Here is a 14,105-nt window from a genome sequence, read left to right on the forward strand (position 1 = left end):
TTTCAAATTTATTGGACTGTTGTTATGCACATAATTATATACTGGCTATAGATAATACACAACAATACTAATTAGTTGAAAATTAAAATACTGTTGTTAATTTTTCTTTTATAATATCTAGTCAAGTTAGAGTTTTTATTCATTTTTTTTTTTATAAATTTAAGGTAAGTTATTAACTTATAACTAATGCATGAACATTAAAAGGTTTCACAACAACTCTTTTCTTTGTTAGTCTATTGTCATTTTCTTTTCAATATTTCAAATTGACATTATAATTCAATATGTCTTGTAATAAATATAATTAGAAATAAAATAATAATTAATAATTTATTATTGAAAGAAACTTTGAAATGTTAATAATTCAGAAAGAATTAATAGTAATGTATAATATTAAATTATTTTACATTAGTAGATGTGTTGTATTTTACTGTTTATTTGAATGAATATACTAATTGAAGTGAGTGTACTAATATAATTTAATTTAATGAATTTTGACTCTTTCAAGTAATATACTCTGAAAAAAAAAAAATAAGAATGAATAACTATGAAGGATTAAAAGTTTGTTGTTGTAAGTAAAATTAATGTTTAAAACAGACAGTTTGTTTTTTTTTGTTTATTCAATTTTTAAAAACAATAATTATTAAATATTCATTTATTTTTTATTTTTAGTGTAATTTCTAGTAAATCGTATTGAGGAAAAAAGGAAATCTCAAAAATAACATCGAAAAAAGATAAAATAAAATTAGATGACCGAAAGAAGACATGTCCATCAAAGAAATGATTTACTTATTGCTAAAAAACCAGAAGAACCACTTCCATCATTAGAAATTACATCATTAGGAGAATGTAAATATGAAAATACATATGCATCACCTGAACCTTTTGTTAATGGAATGAAAATGTCTATGTCTGCTATTAAAATTGATGGAATACCTGTTAATGAATGTGAAGTGGATTTAGCAGGACCAATGGAAAAAATATTCTTCATTCCAGAAAGAACCAAAGTTGGAATAGTAACATGTGGAGGATTATGTCCAGGATTAAATAATGTTATTAGAGGATTAGTTATGAACCTTCAAAATAGATATGGAGTTAAACAAATTTATGGTTTAAAATATGGTTATGAAGGACTTGTTCCTGAATTATCTGAACAAATGAAACTTGACACCCTTACAGTCAGTGATATTCATCAAAGAGGTGGAACTATATTAGGTACTTCAAGAGGAGCTCAAGACCCTAAAATTATGGCACAATTTCTTATTGATAATAATTTTAATATTCTCTTCACATTAGGAGGAGATGGTACATTAAGAGGGGCAAATGCAATTAATAAAGAATTAAGAAGAAGAGGTAGTCCTATTGCAGTTGTTGGTATTCCTAAAACTATTGACAATGACATTTGTTATACAGACTCTACTTTTGGGTTTGATACTGCTGTAGAATTAGCACAAGAAGCTATTAATTCAGTTCATTATGAAGCTAAATCAGCAAAGAATGGAGTTGGAATAGTTAAACTAATGGGTAGAGATGCAGGGTTTATTGCATTATATGCATCAGTTGCATCAGGAGATGTAAATTTAGTATTAATTCCTGAGGTTGATACACCAATTGAAGAGATTCTTAGAATGACAGAAAGAAGATTAATGTCAAAAGGACATATAGTGATTGTTATTGCTGAAGGGGCATGTCAAAATCTTAAACCAAAAGGTCTTGATCTTGGTAGTGATAAATCAGGAAATATTGTTCATTGGGATGCTGTTACATATATTAGACAAGAAATAGATAAGTATTTAGAAAATAAAAAAATAGAACATACTATTAAATTTGTTGATCCATCTTATATGATTCGATCAGCACCATGTAGTGCAGCTGATGCACATTTCTGTTTATGTTTAGCAAATGCAGCAGTTCATGTAGCTATGGCAGGAAAAACAGGATTAGTTATTTGTCATCATCATAACAATTTTGTTTCAATACCAATTGAAAGGGCATGTTATTATTTGAAAAGAGTGAACCCTGAAGGACCAATGTTATCAATGATGAAATCGATTGAAATGGTAGAATAAAATATTCTTTCATTTTTTATCTTTGACTAGAGAGTTATTTTAATGAAAAATATCCTTACTAATTAATTCTATTTAAAAAACATATTTGTTTCAATAAAAAAGAAAAATATAAGAAACTTTTTTATATTAAATAATATTACTCTTTTAACAAAAAGAATTATTTTTAAACACCATCTTCTTTGATTATAAGACAATTTAATAATACTAAAATGACAGTGTTTAAACATCTTTTTTTTTTAATAATATACTTTCTTCTTTATATAAAATAGATAACAAAAAATAAGTTATTATTCTTAATTATTTCAACAAGGTAATTTAATAGAAGAAAAACATTAAAAAGAAGAAATAATAAAAATACAATAAAGAAAAAAAGTTATTTTAAAGAATAGAAACTGAAAAAAAGAAGAAAACCAAAACATAATACATTGATACAAGATGTCAAGAGAGGGACATAGAATTAGATATAAAGAATATAAATGTACATTTCCAGGATGTAATGAACCAGCAAAAACAAAATACAATTGTATTTCACATGTTTGGGATGGACATTTAAAATTATTACCACATGAATTTCATGGAATTGCATATAAAAGTTTACCTGAAGAAAAACGAAAAGAAGTTAAATCAAAATGTTTAGAATATATCACATTTGTAACTGATACAGTTAATCAACGAAAAAGAAAACCCTATAAAACTGGATTAGGTGATACTATTGAAAGTTCTAAAGAAATAGAAAATAACAATCAAATTATATCAATTACACCATCATGTAATGAAGATTTTATTACAATTCAAAGTGTTAATAAGAATATTAAAAGATTATGTATTGCAGGTGAATTATTTAGTGAAGCAGGGTTTTTCCAAAGAAGTGATCAAAGAAATAAAAATGAAATTCAAAAAATTACTGGAGCATTAGAACAACTTAAAAATGTTGTAGGATATTCTTTTGTTTATAAAAATGATGAAAATAATCAAAAATATGGATTTATGGCTCAAGAATTACAAAAAATATATCCTAACACAGTTAAAGTACTTCCTGATGGAACATTAAGTATTGATACTGTTGCATTACTTCCTTATATTGTGTCATCTTTAAAAGAATTATATACTTCTATAACAGAATTAAATAAAGTAACTGAAATTACACAAAAAATTAAAGATATTCTTAAACAAGTTTTAGAACCACAAGAAATAGATGAAAATGAATTATTTATTGGTAAATTTGGATTAGGTCCAAAAAAAATAATTTGGTGGGTAGCAATAATATTTACAATATTATCAATTATAGAAGTAATTTGTATACCAAGTTTTGGAATGATTTGGATTTGGACTATTGTTGTTTCATTTATAAATTGGTTGTCTTATTGGAAAAGTGATTGGAATGATGAAGTAATTAATAATAAGTTTAATAAAGAAATTATTATTAATATTATTACTAGATGGTATATAATTATTTCAATTGGTTTAATAGCTTTTTCAATGACATTTTTAATGGGATCTACATTACAAATTTATATGAGTATTGTTATTGCTCTTAATTCTTTAATTGTTGGACTCACTTTTTTTGATATAACAAAGAAATTAGCAGGTTATTTAATGATATTTTCAATTATTCTTGCATTACTATTATTGCTTATTTTAAGCTTTATACAACCTTCTTATTCTTGTCTTCTTTCTTCGAGAAAACTTACTCAGTCTAATCGTTACATTTTTATTAAAGAGCAACCTCCATGGAATTGTATGGCTCCTTCATTACATTCAAATTCATCTTCACTTATTGTTGATTATACCAAACCATTCTCTTTAAAAGCAATTGATTTTGGAGTAACAGCACGTGTTGAATTGAAGTGTGAGAATGGTATTTCATTTACATGTGGAAATGTTGAATTAGAATCTTCATTCTAACTAAGTTTGTGTTATTCAAATAAAAATGAAAATAGTTATACAACAGTTTAATTTATCATCGGAAATAACAACTTAAATTTGATAAAAATAACAATAGTTGAAAGAAGTTCCTAAAAACTATTTATAAATACCAAAGAAAGATAAAAATAAAACTTAAAAACTACAAAAAAAATTTAAACCAAAGAGAAAGAAATGAATTTAGTGAGTGTAGAAAGATAGAGTTTTAGTTTTTCATTGTGTTGGAGGTATTGAGAAAGAAAACAAATTTAAAAAAAAAGGAATATTGAACCAATGACAAAGTTAGTATTTAAAAATCTTTGTCAAACAATTGAAAAACAAGACAATTATTTTCTTCTAAAGAAAGGATCAAGGAATATTATGATGCAACATAATAATTTTTTTTTTGCTTATTTATTCTGATGATTGTTCTATGTTTCATTATCATTTAGCATCAATAGAAAGATTAAATAAAAGCAATTCAAAAACATTTTTCTTTAATTCAGCATAATAGCATATGTTTTATTATCAGAAGATATTAATAAATATTGGAATGTTCCATACTTCTTTGATATTTCTGAAAAAAAAACAACTGAGTTTTCTATGGAAATTGAATATACCTTCTTAAATAATATGAAAAATAATTTTTATTCTTGTTCATTATTGTTTGATAATCCAAAAAAACTTTTACATATTTGACTCTTCATTTTGAATTATAAAAATAAGAAACATATAGAAGGAACATTTTTTTTGTAAATACACATTATTCAAAATCATAATGGTTTTCTTATATTTAACTGTAATTGATATTAAAAGTCTTAAAGCTACAAATAAACATATTAAAACTACTATTAATTCTGTAGTCTCTTCTTAAGAAATTCAAATAGTAATATTCTAAGGCATTATCATTAGATAATAACTTATTATTTATAAATTCTAAATCAATTATAAATTTTCCTTCTTTATTTAATGCGTTAACTACTTTTAATGAACCAACAGTATTTCTATCAAATAAAAAATGGTTGTAGCTTCCTCTTCAAAAACAGTCTTCGTTAATACCATCAAATAACACACTTTATTCATCAGTTGCTGAAAAGGATGTTCATGGACAATCACCATTTCAAGTATTGGAAAGTTATTTAAATGTAATAAACTCTGTTGATATTCATGCAAATAATGTTGAATTGATTTGTTTAAATTATAAGAGAAAATTAAAAGTATAGAACATTACATCTTAACTAATAACAAATAAAGTTTTTATAGGTCCAAATAGTTCAATTGGTAGTTTTGTCTATCATAATAAATTTATTAGTATTAGTTATAAATGTAGTATAATTAAATATACTGACAATTATTTTTGATTCATTGACAAGTTAAACTAACAGGATTTTACCATTATAAAACAATACTTTTGTTGTTTAGAATGACATTGTACTAGTGGAATTTATCAATTATTTTAATTTTAAGCAAACAATAATATATACTCTTACTCAAACCCATTTATGGAAATTTACTTTAATAAAACAATTTATTCCGTTAGTCTATATTTTCAGTGTCTTTTGATAGAACAATTAATATATGGACTATACTTTCATAATTTCCTACTATTGAAGAAAGTAAACTTCATAAATCGGGAGTATTTCAATTAGGAATAATAGACCCATACCATTTTTGTGTTATTGGAAATGAAAAGATTTTGATAGTTTATGATATTTATATTCTTAAGTCTTCAAATTGTTATATATAAAATAAAGTTGAGATTATCTGTTGTTGTAATAATCAAATTATTTGTGGATGTGATGGTTCAACAGTAAAAATTCTTCTTATCAGCTTCTTAAAACAATAATATATACAATGATAGGAATTAATTTTAATGTTATTTCAAAAAAAAAACAACTCTCTTGTTGCTGGAAGTAGAAACAGGAATTTATTTTATGTTACGGGATTGTAAATGAAATAATTTATAAGTAAATTTTTCTTTTAACTTTTTATAGGTTTCAATCAATTCAACAAATAAAAAGTATTATATTAAACTAAAAAAATAAACTATTAAATAAAACTATTTTATTTACAAGATCAAATTTATTCAACTAACAAACATCCAAAATATGAATGAACGAATTGAATCACTTTTTATTGAACCAGTTATTGACATAACCCAATTAAGAAAAATGATGTATTCAGGAAAGCTTCAAGTTAACTCAGCTTTAAGACCAAAAGCATGGCAGATTTTATTAGGATATTTACCTCCAAATCAATTTGAATGGGGACTAGAAATTCAACAAAAGTCCCAACAATATAAAGTTAATACCCAACAATTATTGCCAACAATTATTGGAAGAACTGATTTTCTTGAGAAAGAAGTACAACCAATAAGACCTCGTCCAACAAGACTTTCAAATAACCCCAAAATTATTATTTTTGATAGAAATGATCCTTCTCCTTTATCTCATGATGACAAAACACCAAATAGTTCACTTGACACCCCTCGTAATGAAAGTGTTTTTGCTATTCCTGAACGTTCTCATTCAACAGTTTCTCGTCTTCCTTCTCCAAAGTCTTTGTTTGATAAAATTGTACGTCCACGGTCATCATCTACTTCATCAGACCAAAGAAAGAAAATTGATCAAGATGCTGTTAAATTAAAATACCAAATACGAATAATTGATAATGATATTCCAAGAACACTTACTATCTTAAAAATTGAAAACGAAAATAATATTGTTAATCATAGAAATGTTATTAAAAGGATATTATATTGTCTTGTTGCAATTGATAAAATTAAATATACTCAAGGCATGAATGAACTTGTTTCAGTATTATATTATGTTTTTGCTCTTCATTCAAATAATCAAGATTTTGAAGGGGCAGAAGTATCAAGTTATTATTGTATGAAAGGTTTATTAAAAGAATATTCACATTATTTTAATGAAGAAGAAGATGATAAAGATGAAGGTATTAATAAAGCAATGAATGGTGTGATGAATCGTTTAAAAGAAGAAGATAACGAATTGTTTGAATCATTACAAGAAAAAGGAATTGAGAATGCATTATTTTTATTTAGATGGATGTCATTGTTATTAACAGAAGAATTACCAATAAATTCTTTAGTAATGTTTTGGGATAGAATTCTTGCTAATTTAAGAAGTAGACAATACCTTCAATGTTTTTGTGTTTCAATGATTATATCAATTAAAGATGAATTAATGGAAAAAGAATTTGATGAAGCATTAAGATTATTACAACATTATCCATTAAAGAATTTTAATGACCTTGACTTAAATGCTAAGCTTATGATTAAATTTCCTAAAAAATCAAAAATAATAAAACCAACTTATATTGACCAACCTATTCAACCACAATTCAAATTCATAAATAAAGACGATGATAAAGAAGATGGGGCTAGTTGTATTTTTGAAGTCCCACATCGTTCTGTTTCTTCTCTAATTTAATTTTCTATAGTTGTTAAGTTATATTTTTTAATTTGAAAAAAATTATAACAAATAAATGTAAATTTATAAAATAATTCAATCTTCAAGGCTTTCAAATAATAATGAAAGTTGTTTTTTTCTAGTTTTAGTTGCATTTCCTTTAAAAGCAGTCGAAAACATTGCTGTTCGTTCCCCATTTATAGCTTTTCTCAAAATGAATTCTCTTGTTTTTTCATCATGACTGTAATGCGTTGTTGTCATGAATGGAGGAAATGGACTAACAGATGACTTACAACAAACAGTAATAAAATATCCCATATTATCTTTTGTGTTTATTTCTGGTTGAACAACAATAAATATATGATTAAATTGTGAAGTTAGACATTTAGGATTAAATTGATCTTGCCAATTATTTCCTTGTTCTTTAAATATAATGACAACAACATCATTTCCAATATGTCTTTTCTTTTCTACTCTTTGAAGATCTCCAGGTTGTTCTGGTAATAATGTAGAGACATGAAACATAATTTCATAACTTAAATATTCTGTAAAATAACTATAAATTCCAGTAGAACCACTTGAAACATCTAATCCACCTCTGTACTTATTAAATCCATGTAACTCAATTTTATTTCCAAGTAAGTCCAAGAATTTATAAAAGGCAGGACATCCTTCAGTATTTCCAAACATTTGATCTTCATTACTTTGACCAGACTGACAATATAATATTCCAAATTTATAATGACTAATTGAATTCATTATTTCAATCCTTGCTATTTCATTTTCAAACTTTTCTTTATTTTGCTTACTCAATTTATAAAAATCTCCATGACTTAAGTCTGGAAAAGCAACTTTAAATTCTTTAACCTTTTCTAATTCATTTGGTAATAAACATCGAATTTCTCCTTTCTTATTCATTACAATTCCTCTTCTAAATCCATTGTGTGTTGCTGGAATAATACTAAGAGCTGTTGGTTCTTCTGTTAAAATATAATGCTCTGCATCTGGATTACCTTTTACAAATTTGTTAAAGTAATTAAAGTCAGACGTGATATCTACAATTAAATAATCTTTTAAATCAGTATTTGTAGTACAAGCACCCTCTTCAATTTCAATGTAATATCCATCTTCAATACATGATGTAGTAACAAGGCTTTTTTTTTCCCAACCATTAGAATAATTCATTTCCCATTTTTCATTTGGTACAACAGGACTACTCCATTCATCAAAAAATAATTGCTCCTTTTCAATTTCATCAATTAAATCAAAATACTCCTTTTCTGAACTTACATATCGTTTATTCAAAAGAGGAAGAGGAGGATTTAATGGATATAATGCTTTCTCACTTTTACCATCAAACCTACTTAATGGATTTGAAGATGAACCTGGCCTCATACTAATAGTTATTGAAAATCCTTCAGGATCACTAATAATAATATCTTCTTCTTTCTTTCCAAATATTCCAAATTTTTTTTTTTTCTTCTTTTTTTCAGTAGAAACATTAAATGTGTTTGGAACTTCTTTTAATTTACCATAAGTATCACTAAATGAACGTGGTCTTTGTATAATTTGTGGACTTTGTAAATGTAATACGCCATCATCTTTATGTAATTCTTCTCGATGAATAGTATCAACATTTCTTTTAAATTCAATTTTCTTTTCAATTATTGGTTTAGAATCTAAATTATGAACAGAATCAGTTGAAGGATCATTCACCCAAGATGGTTGTTGAACATCATTTAATCCATTCACCCTTGGAGATAATGGAGGTGGAGGGGCTCTATGTTTTGGTGATAAAAGAATAGAAGGTGGTGGTGGTGCAGCTGGTTTTGGTATTGGTGTTTGTTTAAAATGAGTTTTTTGGGTAGAAGGTTCTGTGGTTGATTCATGTATTGTTTCGTAATGGAGATAATCATTTTGTGTTGTCATTTCTTCTGATTATTTTCGAGTTTTTTTTGGTGTTTTTCATTTTGACTTTTTGATATTAATTTGTGTTATTGGTTAATACTGTTTTTCATTCTTGTAAAGAACTTGGAACTAACTTTTGGAAATATTTTATATTTATTCTAAATTTCTTCGCAACGAATTATTGAAGAAAACAATTAAAAAAAGGGAAGTATTTAAAGGTTTTGAGTTAGTACGAATAAATAATAACCAATGTTTTTTAAAATATCAGAAATAAAAAATATAAAATTTTTTTGAACAAAGCAAAACCAAAAAGAATATAAGTGTAATGAATGGTATTTATATACAAAGTAAATTTGACAAATCTGGTATTAAAAAAAAAGAGTTTGCCATATTAAAATAGAAATTAATAAAACAGAATATATTGCAACAAAAAATAAGAGTCTTGGTGTTTTAAAGAAAATGAGATTTAGTTGATTTTCACTTAATCAGTGTTGAAATAAAAGCTTCATTTTAAGAACTTATAATAACCAGATTATGGAATCCGAAAAGAAACTTCACTTCTTCTCAAAAATAATAAGTAAAAAATCTCCTTTTCATTGTAAAAAACAACAACCATCTCCAAAATCAGATTCTTTAAGCCTTATTCCTTTAAGTTCATTTCACTCAAATTGTATTGACGATATAGTTTTAGATCAATCAGTATATGATGAAATAGAGTCTTGTCGTTCAAGTGCAATTCCATTTTGAGATGTGGACTATGTTTATACTCATGTTATCACTTGTAATTAATTCTTCATTTTGATAAAATCTTTTTTTCATTTTTGTATTTCTATGAAAATTCATAAACTACAGATATAATAGAAAATTCTTTCATTTTCTTCCTTCCTCTTTTTTTATTTTCTCTCTTTTTTCATGTTGTATTATTTTAAATAAACCACATAAAACTCGAAATGAATTAAATAAAATTAATATTTTTCAATTTTAAACTATTCAAAACTAAACGAAACTATATTTAAATTATAGCAAAATTTACCTTTGTTTAAAATTTTTTCATTTATACATAAGAAAAAAGATAAAATCCATTTTGTTTATCAAGAATATTTTGTTTTTTTTTCTTGAGACCGTGTAATAAAAATTACATTATGGTTATTTTGTTGAACAAAACTGTTGTCAATATTAAATTCTATCCAAAAAATTTTTAACACTTTTCTGTTAAAGATTAATAACTTACAGATAATATACTTATTGGAAAAAATAAATACATTCATATTAATAGTCCAATTAAATTAATAAATTTAAAACTTGAAACTTTAAGTGATTTACACAATAATTTTGACATAGTTTATTTAATAATAATCAATTATTTAAAAAAAAAAGAAGTTTAATAATATATTTCACATCTCAAAGAATCAAAAATAACTACTATAAAATTATATTTTAAATATATTGATTATAATTTTCTGAAGTATAATCAATTTTACTCAATTAAAAGAAAATTATTATATTGTCTAAGACATGAAAAAATGAACTCTTCTTTTGAAATAAATTAATTTAAATAATTTTTTACTTTACTTTAATTAAATCTCATATTACTTTAATTTTATTTTGACCATTATCTCTTTGTTAAACTTCCATTCAATAAAATTAGATCTAAATACAATTTTAATCTCTATTATAAATTATTAATTTTAGCACTATAATAAGACAATACTTATTATTCCATTGATAAATTCTTTCTACTCTTTATTTATTTTCAATTACCAAGTTTTTCATTATGATTCTTTTTTAGATATGACTTAATTTAACCAATTTATTTTTATCTACACTCTTCTTTCTATTATCCTTTTATTTTTCTTTGTTATAACAATACAAACTAAGATTATATAACATATTAACAACTTAGACTTATTTTTTCAAAGTTATTTTGTTTGTAGTTTAAACTAATTTCTTAAAACTACTAAACCAAATATTCTAGTCGGTGAATTTATCTCTTTGACTTTTTTTGTTTCTGTTACATCTTTGAACTTTTGAACATATCATTAGTATATACTATTTTTGTGTGTTTGTGTCATTAAATGATATTTTAGAATATTTCATTCCCCTTGAAAAGAAATTTTATATTCTAAAAATAATAAATCAATTAATAAAAAGGTTATTTCAAAAAAAGAAAGACAAACTGTTTGAACTGTTTTTCTTTTGGAATTTAACTAAAAATTAATGAAAAAATCCTTAAAACTGTTAATAATCATTAATTCTAAAATTAGAAACTCTGTTCAATGCTTTAATTAATCTCCTCTCCATCCAATACCACATGAATTGTAGACTTCCTTTCCAGTACTATCTATTACCCAATAATGATGAGAGTTTTTATCAAATGTATCACCAACATGATATGGTGTTCCATAGTGTTTGGCAATATCAATTGCTAATTGCTCTTTTCCATAGACATAACAATCACTACCCCGGATTCTTTTATTGGCAACAGCCCAGTCATAACAGTCATTAATTTGCTCATAGGTATTTAACCCTCCAATATAACAGGCTGCAAGGAAACAACAACCCCATCCCTTTATGGCTGGATTAGCAAATTTCCATTGAAGAATTGGACTTGGAGGATTTTCAGTGGTTGTTATTGGGTTAGTAGATGTATCAGTGGTTGGTGTATTAGTATTGTCAGTTGTTGGTGTATTAGTACTGTCAGTGGTTGGTGTGTTGGGTATGTTAGTTGTTGGTGTGTTGGGTATGTTAGCTCCATTACCAGATATTCCTGTGCTTGAACTACTTGATCCTGTTGAAGTACTACTTGGACTATATCCATCATAATATTCAGAACTTCCAGTTGTTCCAGAGTATCCAGATGATCCACTTGTTTGTTCGTTTACAAAGCTATTTGATGAGTCTTGGTTATTTTGTTTTTTCCATGTTTCATAAGCACCCTTGATTACTTCTTTAACATTTTCCTTTTTATTTTGAGCCTTAGCTAACTTTGAAGTTAAGGTATTTGCAATCTTTTTTCCTTTCTTTTTAGCAGCATCAATAACAGTCTTTCCCTTCTTTAAAGCATTTTCTTTTAATGTTTTAAGTTTGTCTTTTCCTCTATCTTTAGATGCTTCTTTGAGAGTATTAATTTGATTTTTACCCTTCTTAACTATACCTTTAACAGTATTTTTACCTTTTTTTAAAATACTTTTTACGTTTTTAATTACATTCTTACCTTTCTTAGATACTTTGTTAAGAATGTTATTTGATTTTTTTTTCCCTTTATTAAAAATATTTGTTAATGATTTCTTTCTATTACTCAATCCTTTTTTATTATTACGTTTAATGAGTCGCTCTTTTCCTAATACTTTTTTGAGAGAATTATTTTTAAGCTTTTTTGCGGAATTAAATGCATTTTTTAAAGTCTTAACCGCAAACTTTTTTCCTTTTTTTCGAATGTCTGAAAGTTGGTTTGTAACCTTTAATCGTTTTTGTGTGCCTCTTCTTATTTGAACAGCCTTAGCAGTTACCTTTCTCTTAGCGCTTCTTATTTTTGTTGAAAAAGAATTTGATTTAAGTGATCTTCGTGGTGATTTACGTACAGAAGACTTTTTAGTTGATCTTCGAGCATCAACAGTAACTAACAAAATAATCAGCAAGAAGGTGGTGATATTTTTCATAATAGTATGATTAGTATTTAACAGTTTCTTCAACAAAACAGAGTAAAACGTCTTCGAAAATAAATTTATTATATTAATATTATATTTATTATATTCATTATATTCTCAAATGACACGTCAGAGAAACTACACAAACATTAAAATAAATCTAAACATTGAATTTCTAATTATAGTTTGATTGTGATGTTACTTTTAGTTAAAAAACACCGAGTCCAATACTTCAAGAATGGAGTTGATTATTTATGTTGGAATATTATTTATTATAATAAATTAATAAATATTATCAAAAGTGATAGGATTATTTATTTATAAATATGAAAGTAATTTAATAGTATATGTGTTTTATAAAGAAATAATCTGTGTATTGTTGTTAGTGTTAAATGAAATTATTCATTATAATACAGTGGTAATAACATATCCTTGCATCATAATATAAGAAAATAAAAAATGAGGAATTTCAATACACAACAAAATTCAAATAAAGATGAGGTAGTTATTTAAATGAAGAATATTTAAGTTGATGAAGTATGAAAAAACTTTAGTTCAATGTAAATGAAAAAAAAATGAAGCATAAAAAATAACATTTCTTAACAATGAAAAACTAAATACCAAGTGAATAATTGATTAGTAATCCATTCATAAAGCACAGTAATGTGATTAAATCTCTGGTGAATAAAGAAAAATAGAAAATACATGTAATACCACTTAATTAACTATCATTTATTATTTACTATTATATTAATTTAAAAAAAAAACAGGAGTTTTGAATGATATAAATAATGAATTGAATTAGAATTGAATTTATTATATTATTAACTCATTTTTTTTATTATTAATTTATAAATCTAAGAAATTCAATATTTTTGAAAATTAAAATGTTCAAAAACAATTTATTCTATCAACTTTTTCAAAAAAAAGCAAATATTTATAAACTCATTTGTAAATATCAATAAATGTTATATTTAAAAATAATATTAATTATAAATATATAATGATAATTGCTTTTCTTATATCAAAACTTATTGTTAGATTTTCTTTTGATATTTGTCAAAGAAAAATAATTTAAACAAATTAAAAAATTTGAAGAATATTTTTTTATAATAGAAAAGATGATTCATTAGAACTATTTTTTAATAATT

The 14,105-nt window shown here is 24.7% G+C and overlaps 5 protein-coding genes across 5 annotated transcripts, besides 1 other annotated feature; 3 read left to right on the plus strand and 2 right to left on the minus strand.

The window, feature by feature from the left end:
• Positions 1-746: 746 nt before the first annotated feature.
• EHI_187040 (phosphofructokinase, putative) lies at positions 747-2,066 on the plus strand (the record flags this gene model as incomplete). Its single annotated transcript, XM_651390.1, has 1 exon — positions 747-2,066. The coding sequence occupies one exon, from the start codon at positions 747-749 to the stop codon at positions 2,064-2,066; it is 1,320 nt and encodes a 439-aa protein (XP_656482.1).
• A 435-nt stretch (positions 2,067-2,501) lies between these two features.
• On the plus strand, positions 2,502-3,971 carry EHI_187050 (uncharacterized protein; the record flags this gene model as incomplete). Its single annotated transcript, XM_651389.1, has 1 exon — positions 2,502-3,971. The coding sequence occupies one exon, from the start codon at positions 2,502-2,504 to the stop codon at positions 3,969-3,971; it is 1,470 nt and encodes a 489-aa protein (XP_656481.1).
• Positions 3,972-6,076: 2,105 nt separating this feature from the next.
• EHI_187060 (Rab GTPase activating protein, putative) lies at positions 6,077-7,420 on the plus strand (the record flags this gene model as incomplete). The annotated part of the gene is made up of 1 exon (XM_651388.1): positions 6,077-7,420. The coding sequence occupies one exon, from the start codon at positions 6,077-6,079 to the stop codon at positions 7,418-7,420; it is 1,344 nt and encodes a 447-aa protein (XP_656480.1).
• Positions 7,421-7,495: 75 nt separating this feature from the next.
• On the minus strand, positions 7,496-9,328 carry EHI_187070 (Rap/Ran GTPase-activating protein, putative; the record flags this gene model as incomplete). Its single annotated transcript, XM_651387.1, has 1 exon — positions 7,496-9,328. The coding sequence occupies one exon, from the start codon at positions 9,326-9,328 to the stop codon at positions 7,496-7,498; it is 1,833 nt and encodes a 610-aa protein (XP_656479.1).
• A 2,264-nt stretch (positions 9,329-11,592) lies between these two features.
• Positions 11,593-12,966, minus strand: EHI_187080 (uncharacterized protein; the record flags this gene model as incomplete). Its single annotated transcript, XM_651386.1, has 1 exon — positions 11,593-12,966. One exon carries the CDS (start codon positions 12,964-12,966, stop codon positions 11,593-11,595), a length of 1,374 nt encoding a protein of 457 aa, XP_656478.1.
• A 107-nt stretch (positions 12,967-13,073) lies between these two features.
• Positions 13,074-13,186: a repeat region.
• The last annotated feature ends 919 nt before the right edge of the window (positions 13,187-14,105 follow it).

Source organism: Entamoeba histolytica, genomic scaffold (genome assembly GCF_000208925.1).
Source record: "Entamoeba histolytica HM-1:IMSS scf_1104750519125 genomic scaffold, whole genome shotgun sequence".
NCBI lineage: Eukaryota > Evosea > Mastigamoebida > Endamoebidae > Entamoeba > Entamoeba histolytica.